Source organism: Cricetulus griseus, chromosome 4 (assembly GCF_003668045.3).
Source record: "Cricetulus griseus strain 17A/GY chromosome 4, alternate assembly CriGri-PICRH-1.0, whole genome shotgun sequence".
NCBI classification, from domain to species: domain Eukaryota; kingdom Metazoa; phylum Chordata; class Mammalia; order Rodentia; family Cricetidae; genus Cricetulus; species Cricetulus griseus.
The window spans coordinates 93,588,254-93,612,837 of record NC_048597.1 but is presented as its reverse complement, the minus strand read 5'-3'; the positions used below and the strand labels follow the sequence as shown (position 1 = coordinate 93,612,837).

At 49.9% G+C, this 24,584-nt stretch overlaps 1 protein-coding gene across 5 annotated transcripts in view; it reads left to right on the top strand.

Moving 5' to 3' along the window:
• The window catches only part of Ssh1 (slingshot protein phosphatase 1), a 54,771-nt gene extending 30,798 nt beyond the window's left edge, over positions 1–23,973 (top strand). For 4 of the 5 annotated variants that reach the window (XM_027415969.2, XM_035443238.1, XM_027415973.2 and 1 more), the window contains 10 exons: positions 3,834–3,902; positions 5,064–5,129; positions 7,988–8,182; positions 8,525–8,618; positions 10,266–10,394; positions 12,992–13,038; positions 14,073–14,219; positions 15,633–15,833; positions 18,952–19,501; positions 22,117–23,973. In XM_027415969.2, the coding sequence (XP_027271770.1) occupies positions 3,834–3,902; positions 5,064–5,129; positions 7,988–8,182; positions 8,525–8,618; positions 10,266–10,394; positions 12,992–13,038; positions 14,073–14,219; positions 15,633–15,833; positions 18,952–19,501; positions 22,117–23,334 (2,716 nt within the window). In that variant the 3' untranslated portion in view covers positions 23,335–23,973. The remainder of the gene's footprint in view (positions 1–3,833; positions 3,903–5,063; positions 5,130–7,987; positions 8,183–8,524; positions 8,619–10,265; positions 10,395–12,991; positions 13,039–14,072; positions 14,220–15,632; positions 15,834–18,951; positions 19,502–22,116) is intronic. The other variant, XM_027415970.2, reaches the window with a different exon arrangement.
• The last annotated feature ends 611 nt before the right edge of the window (positions 23,974–24,584 follow it).

Sequence of the window (24,584 nt, the reverse complement as noted above, 5' to 3'; positions counted from 1 at the left end):
TCTCTGCCCAGAAGTCCTGCCTATACCTCCTGCCTAGCTATTGCTCCTGCCTAGCTATTGGCTGTTCAGATTTTTTTGTGGGGGTGGGGCGTTTCAATATAGGGTTTCTCTGTGTAGCTCTGGAGCCTGTCCTGGAACTACCTCTTGTAGACCAGGCTGGTCTCGAACTCACAAAGATCCTCCTGCCTCTGCCTCCCGATTGCTGGGATTAAAGGCATGCCTCCTGGCTGGCTGTTCAGCTTTTTATTACACCAATCGTAGCAATACACCTTCACAGAGCATGCAAATATCCCACAAAACCCCCATTTTGATCCTTGCTGAGGAAGCTCACAGTCCGGTCTCCTTCTGTTCACCTCTGTTTGTGTAGCAGAGCAGAGCGTGTTGCTGTCACCAGTTCATCCCGTGCACCCTGTGGGTAATGGTCTGGTCCTCATTGTACTTCAGGGGCTCAGGGAAGCTGAGTGGATGCCGCAGGGTCACTCAGGATGCAGCTGGGCAGGACTCAGGCTCAGTAGACACCATTTGTGTTAACTTTTCCTCAGGGGATGCAAATGAATGTCCAGTCATCCCAGATGGACACCAGTGACAGACCTAAGTATGATTTCACCAAAATCCAATTTGCTGAGGCCAGTGAGTCTACTGGGCTTTCCTATGGAGCACTGTGAGGGGGTTCACCCCAAAATATTACATACATCATCACAAAGTCCTTTCTTATGATGGATGCTGATCTTGTAGTAACTGCATCATGTAGGCCGCTTTCAGTCAGCCATTGGCTTCTATGTAGAGTCTGGCATCTCCCAAGGTCATGTGGGGAATTGAGGGGTGGGGAGGGACAGCTAGAATCCTGGTACCATCTGCTGGCCCTCCCAAGCAGCAGGCTACCACTGCACTGTTCTGTTCTGGTTGCTGTGGCACGGGGGCAGAGTCCAAGAATGGCATCTTGTGACCCAAGGAAGCAGCGCCGTACAGCACTGTGTCTCCCCTGTGATGTGGGCAGTTCTCCTGTGCATTCCTTGCTCGTTCACTCATTTGGGGACCTGTGTATGCACCTGTTAGCCCTTCTCATGTGCTGGGAGTGCAGCTGTGTCACAAGAGACGGGGCCTGTGCCGTTGCAGTCCAAGATGTGCTTATGTGCACCCAGCTTCCTGCCTCCAGCTGCAGTCTGTGGGCTCCTGCCTCCATTCCCACCCATTCTGATGTGTCCTGCCTTTCCTTGCCTCCTCTCGGCCTTCTAGTTTTGGTTCTCATGGGTCCCTCACTCCCTGTGGTCATCTTGCCTCTGCTATGTGTCCAGTGTCTCCCTGTCTAGGCCCTGAGCTAGAGATACAGCCTGGCTGCAGGGTCAACCCCAGGGCAGTTGTAGGTCTCTGCAGATCTAGAGAGATGGCTCAGAGGCTAAGAGCACTGGTTGCTCTCCCAGAGGTCCTGAGTTCAATTCCCAGCACCCACATGGCTGCTCATAATTGCCTTATAACTGCAGTTCCTTGAGATCTGATGCCCTTTACTGGTGTGCAGGTAGAACATTCATTCATAGAAGATGAGTAAATAGTTAAAATAAATTTTAAGAAAAATAGGGGTCAGGCTGGAGAGATGGCTCAGAGGTTAAGAGCGCCAACTGCTCTTCCAGAGGTCCTGAGTTCAATTTCCAGCAACCACATGGTGGCTCACAACCATCCATTATGAGATCTGGTGCCCTCTTCTGGTGTGCAGATATACATGGAAGCAGAATGTTGTATATATAATAAATAAATAAAATCTTTAAAAAAAGAAAAATAGGGGTCAAGAGACTGGTAAGAAACTGAAGCCTTTCCTGCAGTGGGGACAGAGGCAATCAGGATGCATGTTCTCTGTGCTTGGGCATGGCACTGGGTGGGGGTGGGGAGGTCAGGACAGAACTGGCCTTCTCAACTGCTTCTGTAGACCCTGGGTATCAGATCCCTAATCTCTCTGGCCTCCCCAGCAGCCACTGCCCTGCCAGTGTGATGGTTTTCCTCTTTCCCTGGATTCTTGCCATGAGAGTTTGTTTTCTTGGGGTATAGTAAGTGTTGCCTCCTCATAGCATTTTTATGGGTTCCCAGTGAGAAAGCCTACAAGGACTGTGTATAAAAGGCTATGTTGATGCTTTAGCGGCTGCGGGCACCTCCTTAGGCCTTCTCAGACTCACCCGGGGTTAACTTCTGTTTCTGGTGTTCCATGCTCTGCTCATCGATTTTCCCCCGAATTTGTAAAGATCTTCCAAAGCAGTTCCCCTCTCAAGCCTGTGTCTCCTGCTTGCACCTCTGGGCTGGCCCAGGTTCAACTAGCTTCTTTGTTCTTAACCCATGGGGACCTGCAACCTGCTCCCTTCTCCACGGTTGTCCCACCTGCTTCCTCCTTCGGGGCCATTTGTCACTTGTGAAGATGACGCTTCCATAACCCAATCCCTGCCCCACTTCCTGTGTGTGGGTCACCCAAGAGCTGCCTTCACTGTCCAGCTTCACTGTGAGTTACATGGGAGTGCCAGAGAGTCATGGTAATGGCAACCGTGGAGATGTTCTTGAATTCGTGGAATTATTGCCATTATTGTCACAGTCACATAGTGCACTGGGCCCTAGTCCTCCAGAGACATCTGTCCATTGGTGTACCAGCCACCCTCTTCTTCCACATTGCTGTGTCTGAAGGAAACCAGTTGATAGAATGGTCTCATATGGACAGTTTTAGCCTTTGCTTCCCCTGAGAGGTTCTAAACCTGCCAACAAATCCCAGGGCACATACCCAAGCCATCTGTGTCATTCTGGGGCATCTGGAGAATGCCTTCTTGACCTTGACACAGCACAGTATTCTTCAGAGCCCTATGGGGCTCAGCACACATCTCATTTCGAAGCCCCCCCCCAAAGGTGATAAGATGGAGCCTTTTGCCAGTGGGTAGGACTGCAAGAGGGAAAATGGGAATTTACCAACCCACATGCTTAGTCCAGTTTAACCCGGAAGCCTTAAAACTTCGTCCCCTCAGATACTGAAAGGCAGGATGGCACAAGGTAGGCAATAGCTCTGGAGTGGGAATCAGCTCCCTGAACACCAGACCTCCTGTCACCCAGACACAGGAGGGAGTAACATTCCACCCCCCCCCCATCCACCCCTCTACCCTCTCTCACCACCACCCCTGCTCCCAGAGCCCTAAGTCATGTAGAGATAGACGCTTGGAATTCCTGCGGGCCGTGGGGCTGCCCTGGCACAGTTACAGCTGTTTCTCAAAAGCCAGCTCTTTAAATTCCTGAAGGGTTTGCATCACAATCTGAGGAGCCCCTTGATAACCCTTTTTCTCTGTCAGTGGCGCCAGTCTCTGAAGTCGGTGAGGATCATTTCACTGCTAGGATGTGCAAAACAGAACCGGATTGAACTAGTTTTTAAAGTGGCAGCAACACAAAAGGCAGACAGACAAAAGCCTGAGTATGAGTGAGGTGTGGGGACCCTCCCCTCTCCTGTTACATAGGACAGAAGCCTGGGAGGGGCTCTCACTGCTTGCCTGTACACTGCAGTTGGGTATGACACTCTACCAGTTCAGCCCACTGCAGCGGGGGACCTGTGATCAGTTGCTTGCCCCAGGACAAGCCACACCGCAACGGTTTAGGTACTTTATCACTCCCACTAACAGGGACACTCTAGGCCTGTGCTTTCTACAACGCAGCAGTGAGTGGACACAGCCTGGGAGCCCCTCCGCCATACAGACCCTCCAGTTGGTGTCAGGCCAGGTGGTTGTAGCCTGTAGCTGCTGCTAGGCAGAGGCTGAGGGAAGGCAGGCCGCAGGTACATGGGCAGACACTGACTCCAATGTCTTCTCTTCCCCATGTAGCAAAAGCTGCACCATCGGGATGGTTCTTCGTCTGTGGAGTGACACGAAGATCCACCTTGACGGGGATGGGTATGGAGACTTCTCTAAAAGATCCTTTCCTGGGGCTGGAGAAATGGCTCCAGGGTTCAGAGCACCGACTGCTCTTGCAGAAGACCTGGGTGTGGTTCCCAGCACCCATGTAGCAGCTCACAGCTACCCGTAACTTCAGTTCCAGTGACACCCCCTTTTGGCCACCTTGTGCAGCAGGCATGCTCTTGATGCACACAGACATACGTGTATGCAATCACACATAGACACACATTTTGTCTACTTATTTCCCTGTGCACTGAAGGACCAACAGAGCCCACATCTTTGGGTAACTTTGTGTGTTAGGTTCATCACGCCAGAGGTGGTGTTGCAGACCACTCTGTGTTGGTTGATTAAGAGAAACATATATTCACAGCATACAGAAGGACCTCCCACATCAACTCTGGATGTTCTTTAGGGATTTAGCTCAGGAAGTACCACTGCAGGGTGTCACACCAGGTCTCTTGCAGTGGAGTATACTTGCTGTGTTGGGTAAATCACTCTGGGCCCTTCAAGGGCTGTGTGATCTGGGAGTGCACAGATAAGTGAGTCAATGCAGGATAACTCACATTTGGGGTGCCAAGGATGTAGCTGGCAGAGTTTCAGGTGCCACTCTGGAGGCTGCTGAGGAAGCATTACTACCTCAGCCTGGGCAGGTTGGGGGCTACAGGGCTGACCATGGCACCTGCACTTACTCCTGGGGAAGTACAGTGCACAAGGAAGACAGACGTGAGATGGGAAGTTGCTCTTGCAGCAGGATTCTGGGATGGTCTTGCAGGGAGAGCAGAGGGAGAGATAAAGATCTGTCCGTGGAAGTGCTGGGATCGTGGGGTGTTTTTTAAGGTGGGGTGTGGCTTAGTGGTGGGATACTTTTGATATCAGCATCATCAAAGAAAAAGATAATTTTTTTCATTTTCTTACTTTTATGTAAAAGAAAAGGGGTGACTGTGTGTTGCTAAGTGACATTGGAGGCCACCCTGCTCACACTCGGCTTGGGAACAAGCCCTGATCAGCAGTTTTCTCTTTTGCCTCCGTCTAACATGGCATCTCTGCTGCCCCTTGTTAGACAGCAGAAGGCATGCTGATCCCCAGTCTGGGGTGGGACTGCACCCAGGATCTGGAAGCTTGAATTCTCATGACACCTTTCCTGTTTTCCACTCTCAGTGGCTTCAGTGTGAGCACAGCAGGCAGGATGCACATCTTCAAGCCCGTGTCTGTCCAGGCCATGTGGTGAGTGTGCTTTGAATTCCTTTGAAATACTTTCTACCTGACAGCACGAATTTAAAAAAAGATGACTTCTGTTTGGAAGTGTGTGTGTGTGTGTGTGTGTGTGTGTGTGTGTGTGTGTGTGTGTGTGTCTGTGCCTCTGTGTGTGTGTATGTGTGTCTGTGCCTCTGTGTATGTGTCTGTCTGTGTGTCTATCTGTCTATGTGTGTGTGTCTGTGTGTGTCTCCATGTGTTTTTTGCGGCCCCCCCCCACGTCCACGACAGAACACACTCATCACCCCAGAGGAAGCCTCTCTGTCAGCTCCCAGCCCCAGAAAACTGTGTGCTCTCTGTTGCTATGGAATGCCCTGTCCTAGGAACCTCTGAGTGGATTCACTCAGTTATTTGTCCTTCTGTGTTTCACTCTTCTCTTCTAACACAGTGTTCAGGTTCCTTTATGTTGTGGCATGAATCAGTCTCGTTGTTTTACAAAGCCAGGAGCTTCTGTCTACCCTGCCATCTCTGCTTGTCTCTGCCTTTGATTGTCATTGTTAATGCTGCCACTCCGACTATTCCTGGATGCTTAATTGGTTCGAGGCTCTGCTTTTAGTTCTTTTGGGTCTATGCCTACAAGTGGAATTGCTAGATTCTGTGGAGAATCCTTTTTATTTGAGACAGGATCCATGGCTGTCCTGGAACTCACTATGTAAACCAGACTGGCCTCGAATTCACAGAACACCACCTGCCTCTGCTTCCCAGTGCTGGGGTTAAAGGTATGAGCCCCCCCCCCCCAATCCTATGGTAATTCTATATTAACCTTCTGGAGAGCCACCACCTATTGTCCTTAGCAGCTACACAGGTCCACCAGCAAAGCTCTGGCCTCCCCAGGTCTCTGTCAACATTATTCTGTTTTATTATCTCAGTGTGCATTTTTTCTCTCAATTGTATGTGGCTATATATTGCTCTGTGTGTGTGTGTGTGTGTGTGTGTGTGTATGTATGTATGTATGTATGTATGTATGTATGTATGTATGTATACACATGCCCAAGGGAGTGCAGGAGTCCATGGAGGCCAGAAGAGAGTGTCGGATCCCCTGGAGTTGGGAGCTGAAGACATGGGTGCCAGAGACTCAGGTTTTTTGCATGAGCAGCACATGAGTTAAGTTTTCCATTTGACTGCTGACACTGAGCATTTTTTCTTATGTGTTTCATATTTGTGTGTCTTTGTTGGGAAATGTTCTATTTAAGTTCTCTACCCATTTACAAAATTTATTAATGTTGAAGATGAACCTTTACCAGTTGACCTGGTAAATGCCATGCTGGCATAAATTCACTTACTCCTTCTACCTGGCACTCAGCAGGTGCTATATTTGTGCAGCGAAGGGACAAGCACTCTGCTTCATTGGAGCAGCGAGTGGCAAGGGGGTCATAGTCCAAAGCTGAGTCCCCTCTTGGAGTTTAAAGCATCTTGAAGGGAGGTGGCTACGCACACGTGAACTGACTTGTTCACTGGCGGGTGTTCTCACAGTGGTCAGGCCTCAGAATGCCAGCTGTAAAGCCTGGATCCCAGTGAGGGGGGGAGGGCTGCTCCGATCCAATATGGTGGCCGTGGGCGAGCGTGGCATTGTCCACAGCTTCCTGAGCCAGCCTCCTCTTACAGCTCTGTGTTAGGCGTGTCTGGCCTGGGCTCCTGGGGCCACATACGCACTGTGGGTGTGGCTCAACAGGTTTGTAGTGGACAGTGTCACATTGCAATGTCTAAAAGTTGGACACTCTTGTGAGCTAAACAGTTAGTGTAAAAGTGCAATAGAACAGTTGGAATAAACTAGGAAAAACCTGGAACTCAAGAAGCATTGGATAAGCATTTCCAAATGATTCTCTTGTCCAGGGCAGGGAGAGTCCCCAGGAGATCTCTCACTGGCCACTTCTAGTGCTGTGTCCATCCCCTCCTCCTCTGTTATGCCCTTCTAACTCAGTTCAGGGTCATTTGAGGTGGATTCGGGAAACTAAGTCAGTGTCCTGAGAATGATCAAACCAACAGGTGCCTCAAATGTTTCTTTGGGTAACTGCTGCCTCTTTTCTCTCTAGCCAAGTTTATCACCATCATCATCATTTTGGTTTGGTTTTTCCCACTTTTTAAAAACATTCTTAAACTGAATTTAATAAACATTGGCTCAAGCTTATTCCTTCAACCAGCCTGGACAGTAGGACAGACAGAATTAGGAAAGTGAAGCTACTTGCAGTGTCTGTACTCCATCATGTAAACTCTCATCCCCTGATGCCCGCCCTGTAGAGGTAGCTTCTGCCTCAACCGACACCTCCCTCCCTTGACAGCCTATTTGCTGAGAAATTTTCAGCCTGAATTTTTTTTTCTTCAAAAGAAGTAAAAGAGGCTGTCTAAATAAAACACACACATTTTTACACCCTAAGGCCATAAGATGTTACACACTGAGGTGGGGGAGTCCGCAGGTGGGCTCAGGAGCCCCTGCTATTCTTTAAAGTCCTTTCTCTCCCACCATTAGATGCCTGGAACACAGCCCCACTGTACTCTGGGTGCTGTGACTTGAGAAGCAGATCTGGCGTTGGTTGCTGGAATGTGACCCAGCCAGCTTGGAAGAGTTAGGGGCAATGGGGTGGGGCCTGCTGCTGATCTTTATTCCCTCCTTTGGAAATGGAAAGGGAGGGAGATCCTGTCCACATGTGAGCTTAGTTGACTCAGCCTCTGGGAACTGATAGTTGTACCTGGCTGTCGTGTGTCCCTCACACACCTTGTGGACTGAAGGAGCCCTGTCTGAACTGCCCATTCCACTGCCATGAAGTGAGTACCCTTTGTGGGTTGCAGAACCCAAGCCCCCAGTCCTGAGCTTCTCTCTCCTTCCCCAGGTCTGCCCTGCAAGTGCTTCACAAGGCCTGTGAAGTGGCACGGAGGCACAACTACTTCCCTGGGGGAGTGGCGCTCATCTGGGCCACCTACTATGAGAGCTGCATCGGCTCTGAGCAGAGCTGCATTAATGAGTGGAATGCCATGCAGGACCTGGAGTCCACACGGCCTGACTCCCCAGCGCTGTTTGTGGACAAGTATGTGTAGGGGCTGCCTCCCCATGCTGCTCAGTACCGGGTCCTCTCAAGGTCACACTGCTCAACATTGGGCCCTCTCAGGATCACACCGCTCAACACTGGGCCCTCAAGGTCACACTAGGCCCTCTCAGGGTCACACTGCTCAACACTGGGTCCTCAAGGTCACACTAGGTCCTCTCAAGGTCACACTTCCCTGCAGCCCCTTCACTTACAGCCCCTTCCTGAACAGGTTTTCAATAGAACTTTTAACCTGAGTCTGTGACTCTAAACCAGTGCTTCTCAACCTTCCCTCTGAGGCTTCTTTCTCATACTTCTGCAACTTCCTGTACGTTTTCTTCCTAGGCCGACTGAGGGAGAAAGAACCGAGCGTCTCATTAAAGCCAAGCTCCGGAGCATCATGATGAGTCAGGACCTCGAAAATGTGACTTCTAAGGAAGTAAGCCCCTCCAGTCCCCTGCCCATAGCAGGCTGAAGCCCAGTACACCTGTTTGTCTTGCCAGGTTCCCAGCAGAAGCAGGCCCAGTACCTTCTGGTTTTCTCCTGCATCCATTTGTCACCCTGGAGGCTCCGGTGCACTTTGCCCTGTAGTGGCACTAGGGCTGTGGAGGGCCCAGGCTTAGAATTAGGCTTTAGTTTGATTCCAGAGACCTTGAGAAAGTTGTCGGCCCTCTCTGAGCCCTAGGGACAGTTGTGGAAGGTCCTAGGTTCCTCCGGGGAACCTCAGTGTTCTGTGCCCTTCCCTGCTTTTGAATGTCCCCCTCAGCCTTGTGCCATACAGGAGATTCAAATCTCAGGCTGCTCCCTCAGCCTTGATGGGTTTTTGTTTTGTCCATTGTTTTGGTTGGGGGTGGGGGTGTTTGCTGTGGGAACTAGAAAGATGGCTCCTTGGTTAAGAGTATTAGCTATTATTGAAGACCATCTGAGTTCCATTACCACAGGGTGGCTCACAACCATCTGTAACTCTATCACTAGGAGATCGGACGCCCTCTGCTGGCCTCAACAGGCACTGCATGCAGGTGGTGTACAGACATACCTGCAGGCAGAACACTCAAATCTAGAGGCTGTGTGTAGGGGCACACATCGTTGATCCTAGCACTAGAAAAGAAATTCTCTGTGACTTAAGGGCCATCCTGGTCTTCATAGTGAATTCCAGGCCTGCCAGGACTATATAGTAAGATCCTGTCCCATAAAATAAAAATATTTAAAAATTATAAAAATTATTGTATTTATTTATGTATTTAATCGCAACCAGGGTGGGATAGACAACACATGTGAAGGAGAAAAAACAGCCTGCAGGAGTCAATTTTCTTCTTCCACTATGTAGATTCTGGGGCTTGAACTCAGGTAGTTGGGTTTCATTTATGGTTCTTCAACCATCTTGATGGTCCTGTCCTTTGTTTTTTATTTGAAGAATAAAATGAATTATAGGAAGTTTGTTTTTTTTATTTTATTTTCCATGTGGTTGCTGGGAATTGAACTCGGGACCTCTGGAAGAGCAGCCATTGCTCTTAACCTCTGAGCTGTCTCTCCAGACCAGGATTATAGGAAGTTTAAAGTGCCCATTTATTTATTTATTATTTTGGTATTTTTGAGTCAGGGTCTCCCTCTGTAGCTCAGGCTGGCCTGGAACTCACCATGCATTTCCCAGGCTCGCCTTGATCTCCGTCTTCCTGCCTCAGCCATAAATCCTCATCTTTAATTGATTAGTATTTTTTTAAAAATCATGCTATGATACCTTCTCCAACAGGAAAGTGACTTTACCTTCTCATTGCAGTGTTTTTGGTACTTAATTGTGAAAGTGTAAGTGTTTTAAACTCAGTAGAAAAGATCTTAGGGGGGAAAAAATCAGATTTCCTTCTTGAAAAAAATGGGTTTCCTCCCATTGGGTTAAGTTGGGGTGGACTGAGTGAATGCCCGCCACCCATACAGATGTACTGCCTGTCCAAACGCATTATCCTGAGCAAAAGAAAGAGGACAAACTCCCCTTTTTGTAAACAGCGCTGCACAGGGTGGGCGGCTCTTCCAGCAGATCACCCCTAATAGGTTCCGCCCCAGCGTCACTGCTGCTCTGTCCCACCCACAGATCCGCAATGAGCTGGAGAAACAAATGAACTGCAACCTGAAAGAATTTAAGGAGTTCATCGATAATGAGATGTTGCTCATCTTGGGACAGATGGACAAGCCTTCCCTTATCTTCGACCATCTTTATCTTGTAAGAGGCACAGCCCCCTGTGGAATCTGGTTTGGGAACTATGCTCAGGACACATACTAACAAAGTCCCACAGTTACCAGGAGTTGGTGGCGCACACCTTTAATCACAGCACTCGGGAGGCAGAGGCAGGTGGATCTCTGTGAGTTCGAGGCCAGCCTGGTCTACAAAGCGAGTTTCAGGATAGGCTACACAGAGAAACCCTGTCTCAGAAAACAAAAACAAAAACAAAAACAAAAAACAAAGCCCCAGAGTAGTGCCTTACCCATCTATCTGAAACACAAGTCACTGAGCTCTTCCCCTCTGAGCCCTGCTCCCAGAGCCTGCTCCACCCCCATCATGTCACCCATGCTGCCTGTGCACCTTCAGCTCAGTATCCTCATGCCGTAAATCTCCACAGATGGCAACTGGCCAGTTTTCAAAGGCAGGCGGGTTGCTAAAATTAGCCAGGAGACCATGAAGTCCAGTAGAAAGTCAGATCTAGCAAGGCCAAGGTCCCCCTCTGCCACCTCACCTGCCTTGTGGCCCATGGTGAATCATCTTGGCACTGCACATCACCGGATGATTGTAATGGTTAAATAGGATATATTCTAGAGGTGACAAGTGAAGCTTCTGTAGGCCTGGTTTTGGATGTGAATATAACTATGGTTAGAATAGAGAAAATGTCTGTTACAGGAGCTGAAGGAAGATGGCATTGACCACTGAGGGGGACCACTTCAGTTTCCATAAATACATAAACACACATACACATAGGCATGTGTGGGCTTTTAGTGGGAACAGAGGATTTTGAAACAGGTGTTCATTCTAGCTCAGGCTAGCCCAGAATTTGTGATCTGCTGCCTCAGCCTCCTGAGTGTTGAATGTAAATATTTTTATGTTCTTGTTTAGATGTGAATCTCCCTGCATGCACAGATTTCATGCTTTAACCACTGAGATGGGAATGTGTGGGTTTGAATAACTTTGAAAGACAGGCAGGGTTTGCTCGCAGGCCTACCTTAGAGCAATGGGGAGGCACTTTCCTCCACTCTCTCCACTAGATGGTGATCCAGACCAGAGGCCTCCCAGCTTTCTTGGAGCTGCCTGAGTTTGGGGAGGCTTGGTGCCTTGTGTCATTCTTTCCATGAGAGATACTAAAGGAATTTTTATGACGGAGGCTGTCCCTCAGATATGAAAGTCCAACTCATATTGCAGGGTGCCAACATGGTCAAAGCCCAAGGCCTCAGAGGACCTGAGAAACTCAGGAGAGGGAGTCAGCAGGAGGCTGAGATAGCAGGATGTGCTTGCTGGGACTGCAGGCCTCTGCATTTTTCACAACAAGGATTGCCTCTTTGTGTTTCTCTTCTGTGTTCCTTGACTGATCAGGATTAGAGGAGTTTTTAATGAGGCAGTTTGTAAAAGTATAAAAGTATCTAATCACACTCTCTAGACAATTGGGGATAGAAATCATGCTGTCTTTTATTTTTATTATTTTGTTTTGTTTTGTTTTTGTTTTTTTAAGACAGGGTCTCTCTGTATTGTTTTGGAGGCTGTCCTGAAACTAGCTCTGTAGACCAGGCTGGCCTCGAACTCACAGAGATCCACCTGCCTCTGCCTCTGCCTCTGCCTCCCGAGTGCTGTGATTAAAGGCGAGTGCCACCAATGCCTGGCCATGCTAAGGCTTTTAAGGTTATTCTCAGTATCCCATGCTGAGGTGGTTACTTGTAGCATTATTGATGTGTTACTTTTTTCCACTTTTCAGTTTCTTGCATTAGGATTGGAACCTAGGCCCCAAGCACTGGGTTTCCTCGAGACTGTGCCTACTCTGCTTGGTTTTGTAGTCTTTATGTTCCTCTTGGTTTATTCTGTTTTTCCTTATGCCAACATGATGATTTATTTAATTATTTCTGGGTCTTTTTGTTTTTCGTACCAAGGTTTCTCTGATTAGTCTCAGCAATCCTGGAACTCACTGTGTAGACCAGGCTGGCCGTGAACCTAGAGATCCACCTGCCTCTGCCTCCAGAGTGCTGGGATTAAAGGCGTGCTCCACCACCGCCTGGCTTGTTTCGTTTTGAGACAAAGTCTTACTGTATACCCCTGGCTGGCCTTCAATTTCAAATTCATGGCAGTCCACCTGCCTCTGCCTTTTGGAACTGGGATAGCTTCTTTTGAAGTGCCCATACAAGGATCTGTTGTCATTCTTCTTACTGGTTCCATCCTGGTAGACCTTTGGGTTCCTGTTGTTTTCCTATAAATACCCTAAATGCCCATGTTCCTAAGTCTCTGTGTGAGCTCTGGTCGTCCCCTCAGGATCAGAGGGTAGAGACTTTTAAAATTAATGCCAAAATACCTGCCAGAAAAGAGAGCGGGGTCCCCTCTGTAGCTGATGGGGAGGATGTCTCAGGTGGTGACTGTGCCCATGCTGACTAAGAAGATCAGGGGTGGTAAAGCAGGGGGTCCATGAAGTGGGGGGTCAGTGAGAGTCTGTTTCCTCTTAGACTCCTGTCTCTCCCTCTCCTGGTCCTTCTTTCTGCTCTGAGGCTGAGGCCCCATTCTCAGGGCCCCTGCGCATCCCACAAGCAGCTCTGTGACACTCACAGGGGTTTGTGTGATCTGTCCCCCAGGGCTCCGAGTGGAATGCATCCAATCTGGAGGAACTGCAGGGCTCAGGGTGAGTCTCCATCCCTCTTCCCCCATCTCAGCCTGGTCTCTTCAGTGGCTGGAGGGTCACCTGTGCTTCAGAAATGCTACCCAGAATTATCCATAGGTTCTAGGTTTTTTCTGGAGTCTTAGGTGACCGTGCTGGGGGTGGGTGGAATCTGGGAACAGCTTAATCATACTGGGGAATGGAGGACAGCCTAGCCCTGGGCAGGCTCTGAACTCCCGCCCACAGCCTCACTCCCCAGTGGAATTGCTGAGAACCCTAGTGTGGACACACATCTCTGTTGGCCTTTTGGCCAGTCAGTGACCCTGAAAACCAGACCACTCCTGGCAATACTTGGTGCCTGGTGGGAATCTTGTGACTGAATACTCCCTGCTGGATAGAACCTTGCCTGACTCCTCTGAGAAATGGTCAACAGTGGGAGCCACAGTCACAAAATCACCATTCTGTGGTCCAATGTGCCTGCCAGCCTTCCAGAACTCACTGCAGTTGAAAACCGAGACTAAACAGAGCTTAAAATATATCCTTAGAACCTCCAGTCAGTCGGATGTGCTCCCCCAGGCAGAACGGTCGTCCAGTGAGAGGCTAGACTCCATGCTTCCATTTTACTGGGAATAAATATGTGATTCATCGTCATTTATGGGGAAACCGATTTGAGACGTTTTTCCAATTAACAAAATTGTTTCGGTTTTCTAGAAGTGAGTGTACTGGTTAAGGGTGAGGGGCTGTGGAGTTTGGGTTAGCAGATACTCTCAAACAGAACATGAGTAATAGAAGAATACACGCAAAATAAGATTGGAAGCTTTTTTACTGTTTTAGAGGTTTTAGTATGACAGTTTTTAAAAATAATACATTCTTGTCATAGGGAGGAAAAACACAAAAATGTCTGTTGAGCAAAAACAAAAAAAGTTTCCCCAGGAACATAGGCCCTTTCGTGTGTATGTAAATTGATTTTTCTCTGCCAGTTTTTTTGTTTGTTTGTTTGTTTGTTTTTCTTGTTCCTCATTCTGATTCTCTAGGCTCTTTGCTTTTTTCCTCTGCAGGGTTGACTACATTTTAAATGTCACTAGAGAAATAGACAATTTCTTCCCTGGCTTGTTTGCATATCACAACATCCGAGTCTACGATGAGGAGACCACAGACCTTCTTGCCCACTGGAATGAAGCGTATCATTTTATAAACAAAGCAAAGTAAGTGTTCGGGCAGCTGGCCTTAGGAGGAACAGGTGGGCAGAAGTAAGTGGCAGGCTGGGTATGGAAGCTAGCCCCAATGTGGAAATAGGCAGCCCTGCTCTTGGGGTAGATGGTCGAGCATACGGAAGTCCAGTGTCGGGAGAGGCTTTGTTGTCTGGTGGACCTTTGGTTGTAGCTGAAGGATACTAGGCACCAAAGCAGGGAAGTATTGACCTTCTCTACTGGGTGCCCTCTTATTCTGTCCCACTTGTCCATGATTGTGACATTGAGCTCAGTTTTCATCATTAATACTGATTCCAGGCCAGCATCAAATACCAGGTACCAATGGGGAGCTTACTGGGGTATCCTGGAGAAGGCCAGTACATGCTGGATTGCTCCCCCAAAGAAAACAGGCTGTAGTTCCATGTTCCTGTGTGCCTAGAACAGGGCAGTCCCAAGATGGTGCCTGGTACCATCTGCACTGTACCTGAGCCCCAGGCCCCTCCTTATTCTCCTTTGGAGCAATTGTGTTGAAGTCCAAAGCAAAGACACCTCACCCCCTACCATACACATACACACATGCACACACACACACACACACTCACAGGCACACACATACATAGGAGTCTCCCAGTCAAAGCTACAAGGTGTGTTCTTACCCAGTGCCACTTCTTTTGCTTCCCCAGGGCACAGACTCTGGGCTCCTTGCTTATAAATTTACAAGTTAGGAAAGAAGAGTGAGCTAGAGACTGCTTGTTCCCACCTTAGCTTTCCAGATGCAGCCTCTGCCAGCCTGGCATGCCTTCACCCTCTCCATCAAGGAGAGGGTCACTGTCCCTTGTGTATCTCGTAAATCAGCTGTGCCCCGGCCAGCACTGCCTTCTTATAAGTAGCTGGATCGATTGGCCCCCACCTTCCCCCTGGCTCGGTTCCCCCTTGGCCAGATTGCTGTCATCCTTGTGCTCCCTCCAGGCGCTTGCTGTCTCCCCAGGGCGCAGCATTTGCGCCTGGCTGACCCCATTTTCTACAGTAGCTCATTCAGGGCCTCCATCTGCCGCAGCAGCTGAGTGGCTTTTGCAGAAATCCCTTTAACTGCCCAGTGCTGCCCAGGAAGCGACTGTAGGTGGCGCCACTTATCCCAGCAACAGGGGAGGCTGTTTTGAAGAGGCCTCTCAAAAACCCGGCCAGGCCATGCCTGTGGATTCATCTGTTCTCCCATTGTGTGCTAATTGATTTAACAGCAAAGCAATTTCCTTTAGAGGGTGTGTGAGATCTGTTCCATAAACATCAGGACAGAGGAGGGTTGGAGCTGTGCATAACTTTAGGGCTTAAAAAAAAAAAAAAATGGGTTAGTGAAAAGTCTGGATGGTAAATCAGGGAAGGCTCTTAATCCTTGTTCTTAATCCCACCCCCCACCCCCAATCCACGCAGAAGGAATCATTCCAAGTGCCTGGTCCATTGCAAAATGGGAGTCAGCCGATCTGCATCCACAGTTATAGCCTATGCGATGAAGGAGTTTGGCTGGCCCCTGGAGAAGGCGTATAACTATGTGAAACAGAAGCGCAGCATCACGAGGCCCAATGCCGGCTTTATGAGGCAGCTGTCTGAGTACGAAGGCATCCTGGATGCAAGGTGAGTGTGTACCTGGAGACAGGCTGGCAGACCAAGCTGGCTGGGCCAGCCTGGGCATCCCTGGCAGGAGCTCCCACAACTGGAAGCCAGCTGGCTTGTAAAAAACAGCTATTGTTTAGGCTGTGATCAGTGGTTTCCAGGAGGGATCTGTTTTGATTTTGTTGGCACTTGTAGAAAACCTGTCTTGCTGGGCGAGGGAAGGTGCCTAACTGCTCATCCAGGGCACGTCCTGGTATGTGGTGTGGGCCTGAGCATATCCATTTCCCAAGCACCTGCTTTGTGCCAGACTTGGGGAGCTGAAGGGGCCACAGGCCTTGTTCACAGATGAGCCTGGTGACCTTCCCCAAGTTCAGTCCCTTCTTCCAAGTTAAGGCAGTGACACCCAGGTATTAGATGCTTGTGGTCACTCAAAAACCTAAAAGTAGAACCATTGCATGATCCAAAAATTCCACTTTACCTTGTACACCCAGAAGACTGGAAACACATGGACTCCCAGGGTTGTTTGTATTGATGGCAGTGTTATTCACAGTAGCCCATTGGCGGATGGGTGGATAAACAAATAGGGAGCATGTACAGGAATCTCCCTCTGCTTGCTGAAGGAAGGCAGTTAGAGTCAGATGAAGGAGCTCCTGATTGTAGGCCAGGCTGCTTGGGGAACTAAAGCTAGAAGACTGCCTGCACCAGAAGTTCAAAGCTAACCTCTGCCATATATTAAGATCCCATCTCCATCCCACCCCATAAAAAGGAAGGAAAGGGAAATTCTGACATGTATGGTACACCCTGAACAAACTTCAGGGCCATAAGGAAAAACTGTGACCCCATGCTTTATGAGGTTCCTAGAGACAGAGAGTGTGGTGTTGGTGGCCAAAGGCTGGAGAGGGAACAGTTCGAGTCCAACAGCTGGTAGTGTGCATTGTGTTCTGTGAACAGTTACGAAGACAGATCATGTGGTGCAGTATTGTAAATGTCCTGCCAGGCTGTGTACATAAAAGTGGTCAAGATGGCACAATTTTAAAACTGACAGGGCTTAGGAGCTGGAGAGATGGCTCAGTGTTAAGAGCTCTTCCAGAGGACCCAGGTTCAATTCCCAGCACTCACATGGCAACTCACAACAGTCCATAACTCCTGTTCCAGGGGATCCAGTACCCTCATAAAGACATTCAGTCATGTAGGCAAAACACCAATGTACATAAAATAAATTAAAAAAAAAACATGCTTAAAAAAAACTGACAGGGCTCTGTGAGGTTGCAGGAGCAGTCAATACAGGTTCTTGGCAAGCTGACTGCTAGTAAGTTAATAAATGTAGCTGCTGTAGCTTTGTCTCCCACCTCAGAGTAGAGTTCGGCTTCTCATTTTACAAGCAAGCAGAAGGGGCCAATGCTGAAAGGTTAACTTGTCTCGTGGCACACAGTCGGCTTCTGGGTGCCAAGAGAGAGATTTACACCCACATGTGTTGACTGCCACAGGAGAAAGCACTTGTTACAGGGGCCCCTGTCAGGGCAGTGAGGGTTCCGAAGCACTCCCAGGCTGCTGGGGCAGAGGCCAGGATCTGGGGACTCATTTTCTCGCTGCTCTATGTTCGGTTTGCAGAAGCAGCTGCCTAGATTATTTCTGACTGGTATATTGGAAGGAATCCAGAGGCTGAGTCCTTCAGCTCCTTGGACAGGTTTGGGGAAGCAGGACCACTCCTGCAGGGATGAACAGGCTCGGAGAAGCTCTGCAGCCATCTCTGGACTGTTTCACTGTCACTCAGACTGTCTGTTAGGTCCCTAGGCAACTGGATTGGGAGGGGAGGAAGTAGGCACCCTGCTCTCCCTTAGCCTCTCAAGTCACCTGATGTCTCCCCATGCTGTAGCCTAGCCGAGGGTCTCCTGCAGGCCCACGGCCATACAGCATGGACCCTGGATCAAAGCTATCTGTCGAGGGAGCACATGAGCCCCTGGGACCCCCACAGTGCAGATTTTACTCCAAAGTCCTTGAGAGGTAGAGGTGACCTTAGTGATTGCCTCTGTCACTATAAAGCTTTTTCTCTCTTTTTTATTCTTCAAACGTGTTATAAAAACAGTGCCAGCCCCCGTCCCTAAATTAGCAGCTATTGACAGCTGACGGCTTCTGGGGCAGGCCCCTAGGTCACCCATGTTCTCATGGATGGCCTATACCCATGAGTAATGGTGGCACAAACTGGACTTCGGAGCCTATTTTAAAAAGGGGACACAAACTAGGGGCAGTGGAAGCTGGGATGAATGTACTAAAATATATTCTATGAAATTCTCAAGAATTTGTAAAAAATAAAAAAAAAACAACCCACACACACAACTTTTTTTAATGCCATAAGGCTGTGTATGTAGCCCAATGATAGAATGTTTGCCTATCAGGTACAAGGCCATGGATTCTATTCCCATATTAAAATAATAATAAAAATATCAGAAGAATTCATTCAAGCCAGGCATATAATCACAGCAATTGGAAGGAAGAGGTAGAAGAATCAGAAACTTGAGGTAGCCTGGGCTACATACTAAGTTTGGAGCTAGCCTGAGCTACATAGACCTTGCTTCTTAAAAAAAAAAAAAAAAAAAAAAAAAAAAAAAAAAAAAAAAAAAACACATACACACACAAAAGAAAAGAAAAAAACAAAAGGAAAAAGAAAGAGGAAATCACTAAAAACAGACCTGTAGTTTCTGCCTGAAACAAATACTTAGGAATTTTCCCAGTATGGTCATGTTTGCCTCTATATCCTAGTGTGCAGAGAACTTGACACCCCCACAGCTTTGACCCCTGAGTTTTCTCACACTGTCACTCTCAAGGGTCACCAAAACTGAGTGAGAGCCATTGGTGACGTGACTAGATTCACACAGTAAGACGAGCACAAACACAAAGAAAGCCGCAGACCTCCAGTCAAAACTCTCTGCATCTGCCACGCTGTCACCACGTGGTAAACGGTCCCAAAAGGCTTCTCATGTAGGCTGTGGTGGCTGAGAATGCCCTCATCCCTGTGTGCCCTGGTGAGTGGACAGAGGGGAGCTCTGCATACTGAACCCCTCCCATGTAGGCCCTACCCTTCCTGCTAGGACCTGCTGGTGCTGCCCTCTCACTCGCCTCCTGCTGTTTCTCCCCTCAGTAAGCAGCGACACAACAAACTGTGGAGACAGCAGCCTGCGGGTGACACTGCAGCAGAGCCCAGCGAGTTCTTGCCAGAGACCCTGGATGATGCCCTGGACACCCAGCTGCCGGGCTTGGATGATACCACCACCCAGCCCGGGCTCCCAGGAAGCCAGGCCCCCGCAGGAGGACCCTCTCTCCCCTGTTGTTTCCGAAGACTCTCAGACCCCCTTCTCTCCCAAGATGATACAGGTGGCCTGGTCCACTTGGAGGATCTTGAGCGGGATGCCCTGTTGGAGGACGCAGCCCAGCCGGTAGAGGCGCACAAGCCAGTCCAGCATCCTCAGGAAGGAGCCAGGCTCTGTGAAAAGGACATAAAGAGGAAACTAGAGTTTGGGAGCCCCAAAACCCGCGGTGGCTCCTTGCCACAGGTGGAGGAGATGGAGAAGGGGGGTGGCCAGAGAGCAGGGAGGTGGAGGCGGGCCTCCACCCAGCTGAACAGAAGTTTGCTTGACCAGGAGAACCTGAACAATAACAACAGTAAGAGGAGCTGCCCTGATGACTTTGAGGTAGGTGTTGGGGGGGGCACCACTGTGGGGAGCAGCAAGCCATGCCACTTCTACCCCACCCCACAGAGCACCTTCCTGGCTGGCCCTGCAGGGCTGCAATTCTCACTTCTTCCCATGAGGGTTTATTTCAGGAGGGGGCTATGACTGCCTGACTGTGTAGCATGTGCCTAGCTAGTGGATATGCTGTGCTAAGGGATACCTAAGTCTTGTGATTACCCGTCCCATCCAAGGCGGGGCTTCCAGCTCGTCTCACCACCCCAGTTCACCCCTGCATTGATGTGTAGTGTTCCTGATTCAGCCCACTGCACCTGCCACAGCCCCCCAACTCCCTCACTTGGATGGCTTTGAAACATCCGGGGAGTAGCATTTTCTTCCTAAATGCTCTGTTATGTGACAGAAGAACGGTGCTGTCCCATCTTCCAGCTCATGTTATTGCTTCACTCCTTGTGTCCCTTATAGCTGCCATCCCTGGGGAATGAGGTACAAGAAGCCTTAGCTGCTCAGAAAGTGGCTGGTCCCACGCCCCGTCTTCCTTGTTGCAGCATCCAGCAGTGACCTAGAAGTAGGACTGTCCTTACGGCGGAGGGGGCTGCCTGCTCTTAGGTTCCGCCCTTCCACTACTCACCAAAGGCCTGAGGCCAGGACCTTCCTGTCCCTTCGCCGTCCCTGCAATGAAGACTCTCGGGGGTCACTGAAGTAGAACGTTGGTTTGTAATTAACATTGTGCTTCAGTGCTAAGAAAAAGAAAATCAAAACAACAGCAAAACAACAAAAACAAAAAACACCTAACCACTCTGGGCGGTTCATCTGCTGGCCTCTAAGTAATGAAATATGTCCCAGACCAGAAAGGAACTACATGCCTCACCCACTGCCCACCACTTCCCTTAGAGAGGACAGATTACATAAAATGCCTTTGTCTGGGACAGTGATGCTGTGGTTAGCCCCAGGCGCCTGACTTTGAGTCACTGGATGGTAGCAGGAGAGCAGCTTAGGTAGGGGCTCAGTGGATTCAGCACCAGGACTGGAGCTGCAGACAAGAAGCCGTTTGTATGTCTGACTCCTTTTATTAACTGTGGTGTGCCAGGCTGGTGTGGGGACCTGTTCTGTGTCTCTTAGGCCTATGTGTGTGGGGTAAGGGGAAGGTAAACTTGAGGGCACAACCGCGGACAGAGTGAAAGATCACTCGTACCCTGATGGAGGGCAACTTGCTAGGGACAGGCTGAGCAGCGATGCTGTATTGAGAGCCAAGATCCGGACAGAGAATTCGGTGTCTGAGGGACAGGAGCTGTGTGCGCGTGTCATGGTGGGGCAATAGTGAAAGATATAGGCAGGGAGTGGCTGAGGCCTCCCTGGAGTGTTGGTGGTGAAGCTATGTATGTGCAGTGTCCTGGGCACACAAGGAAGCACACAGGATGCTAAGCAGAGGGATAGGTCACAAGCCAGGCTGGTGGGTGACAACAGCCTGTGAGCCTGAGACTGCAGTTAGCTACACAGAGTGGTATTAACCTCTTGGAATCATGGAAAGAGGTCATCCAGACTCAACTTGTAGCAAAATTATGAGCCCCATCCACAACTGTCATGTGTAAGGCTTGTTTTCCCGCTAGCTGTGGGCTCTCACAGTCAGGCAGTTGGGAAAAAACTCGCTCCTTCAGCCATCCTTACCCTTCTCACCTCCTTCATCATTGATTGGCCTTTGAGCTGGGATAGGGTTGCCCTGGCAGGGAGGGCAGAGAGAGAGAGACAGAAGTCCTTGACTCATTCCCTGAGGCCCCAATGACCAAAAGGCAAGTGATGTCCTTGGGAGACGGTGTAATGTGCAGTTACATGTGTTTGAGTTTGTGTTGGAGACAATCTAAGAGCCATTTCTGCCTGTCCCAGATCATTGTGACCAAGGCAGATTGATGCTTCCCCAGTTACGCTTTGGGCTGGCCAGGGTATTCAGGCTGCAGTTACCCCGGGTGCAAATCCCCTCTGCCAGGGAGAGCCCCCTTTCTATGCTGCTCTTTCACTCAGGCTATTTGTTTGCTTTTTACATTCTAGCTTTGTTTTTAAATTCTATTCTAAATTGTGTGTCCGCTTGTGGAGTTAAACACAGTGGGTGCCAGTGCTCCTGGGAGCTGGCGGCATTGGCTTCCCTGCAGCTGGAGTTACACTATGGAATCTGACTCGGATGCTCGGGACTGAATCCAGATCCTCTGGAAGAGCACTAGCAGGCTCACCCAACCTGTCACTCCTGTCTTTTAGTGCCCCTGCGTTCCAGAACAGACCATGGCCAGGAAAGGTCAGCCTGGCAGATGGTAGAGACAGATTGAGAAAGGGAGGCCCTAGGAGGCTCTGTCATAGCCCTGTGGTTTAAAGGTTTGCCCAGACCAGGGCATCATCTTGGATTGTGGAAAGTCAATATTGACATCCCTGAGGCCACTCTAACTTCTGTTCTTCATGATCGGTGCATTCCAAATGATCTCTAATCCTTAACAAATGAAGAGAAATCACTGCTCCCTCTCCACCCCCCCACACCCACAGTGCCAGCCAGCCCTGCCCACCCCCACCACAGCGGCCCTCTCTGTGCTTTTGGTCTTTGATCATGTTTGCTCATGGCACTCTGTCTCTTGCAGGGTGATGCTGTGTTCGGAATCCTCAGTAAAGTGAAGCCTTCCTACACGTCCTGTGCTGACTGCATGTACCCTGCAGCTGGCGGGGCCCCCGAGGCCTTTGTGGAATGGCACGAAGAACCCAGCGCTCCTGCTATCTGCACCCAGCCAGCCTTCCTGCCCCATGTCACATCTTCCCCAATGGCCCACACGAGCAGCAGGTCCCGAGCTCCAGAGAGGCTGGCCTCTAGTCCAGCCAACAACCCCGCATCCCTACTGCCAGCAGGCTCAAGGAAGCCAGACGTCGGTGGCTCTGGAGCTGGGGCTCACCCAGAACCGCCAGCAAGCCTTCTAGAGCCTTCCAGAGAAACCTCCAAAGTCCCTCCAAAGTCACTCCTGTTGAAGAATTCTCACTGTGATAAGAACGCCACCAGTATGGAAGTGGTGAAGGAAGAATTGTCAGCTAAGAGAGATCCGAAGCCAGCTAAGGACCTGAGGCTTCTGTTCAGTAATGAGGCCGAGAAGCCGACCACCAACAGCTACCTGATGCAACATCAGGAGTCCATCATTCAGCTACAGAAGGCAGGCCTGGTCCGGAAGCACACCAAAGAGCTGGAGAGGTTGAAGAGCCTGCCTTCAGACCCACCGTCTACCTGCAGGGACAGTGCCACCAGCAGGCTGGAGGCTAGCATCCCTGAGGAGGGCCAGGAGCCTGAACACTCAGCCCTGAGCAACCAAGCAGGGATTGAAGAGAAACCTCCAGAAGGAGCTTTGGTGAAGAGCCCTACTCCTACCCTCCTCCGCCTGGATCACACCAGTAGCTTCTCGAAAGACTTCCTGAAGACGGTGTGCTACACCCCCACCTCCTCCTCCATGAGTTCCAACCTGACCCGGAGCTCCAGCAGTGACAGCATCCACAGTGTCCGAGGGAAGCCAGGGCTGGTGAAGCAGCGGGCGCAGGAGATCGAGACGAGACTCCGGCTGGCGGGCCTCACTGTGTCCTCCCCACTGAAGCGTTCCCACTCCCTCGCCAAACTGGGAAGTCTCAACTTATCCACCGAGGACCTGTCCAGTGAGGCTGACACGTCCACCATTGCTGACTCACAGGACGCCAAGTGTGGTCACTCTTCCTTGTTGCACGAACCCCAGGCCACCCCGAGGGACCCCGTTACAGCCTGTAAACCCTCAGGGAAATCGGTCCCAGAAAACTTGAAAAGCCTGTCAGGGTTAAGTAAAAGCTGACCAGCGTTCTGCCGTGTGGGTGGAGGTTTTCACGGTGTTCTGATCCACCACCACCACCCACGTCTCGATTCATGTTAACGTTAGTCATCCAGGCTTTCCCCACTCTTGCCAAAGAGAAAGGGGCAGAAACAGAAGTAACATAGACCACATGAAGGAGACCCAGCAAGGACCTGGGCGACCTGGAAACTGTCAGCCAGGAGATACACAGCTCAGATCCCCAAGCCCTATCTTTGGGAAGATACAGACACACAGGCTGGAGCTGTGTCTCGGTTGTTAGAGTCTTGCCGGCCTCGCACCACGCCCTAAGTTTGATCCCCAGCACCATGTAAAACCAGGCATGGCAGTGCATACCTGTAATCCCAGCACTGGAGGTGGAGGCAGGAGGATTAGAAGTTCAAAGTCACTCTCAGCTACACAGTCAGTTTTAGGCCAGCCTGGTGGAGAGAAAATAAGACTGTATATGCAAAGTATTTTACGTGTGACCTGTAAGAGAGGAGCCGTGGCAATGTTGTTGCTTCGGCCCACATTCCCAGCCCTCTCCTGTCCTCAAGGGAGAATTCTCAGATGACAACACAGTCCTACCTCCATTCTCACTGTGCATTTTGCTTTTAAAATAGTAATGACTAAGGCTCAATCTGAGGAGCATGTCTGAAAGGGTTTTTTCCAAGGGAATTGTGGGGGGTTTTTTGGTTTGGTTTTTTTTTTTTTTTTTTTTTTTTGAGGGTGGGGAACCCCAGAAGTGTCAAGACTTTGAACCTGCCCATCCCGAGTGCAGCTAGGTGAAGTCATCAGAGGAAAATACTGAGTGGCAGTCATCTGTATAACCCTCCATCCCGGTCGGTACCTGCATGGGGTATGTGGGGTCCTCAGCTGCTAGCATCAAGCTTCCATCCTCCAGTCATGCACGGGGAAGGACTCTGGGCATCGTTCAGCCACATCTGCTGCTCACAAGGCATTGCTATGTTTGGGATTATATCGAGCTCATGTCCATGAGGTTGGGGGTTTAGGGTGTGGATCATCCTGCTGACACACCGTGACCACCCCTTCCCCAGGCTCCTTAGGTGCCAGCTCCACAGTCAGTGAGAGGAAGGGTGTGTCAGCAATGGGCTACTTCCTTGTGGGTCCCCCTCCTACAAGGAAAGGGTGAGCATGTTGAAAAGTTTCACAGATGTCTCTATACACATGTCTCTTCCCATGGGGAGAATAACCCTTCTCGTCACTAGAGTTCCGCTTCCTTGTCTCCAGCTATC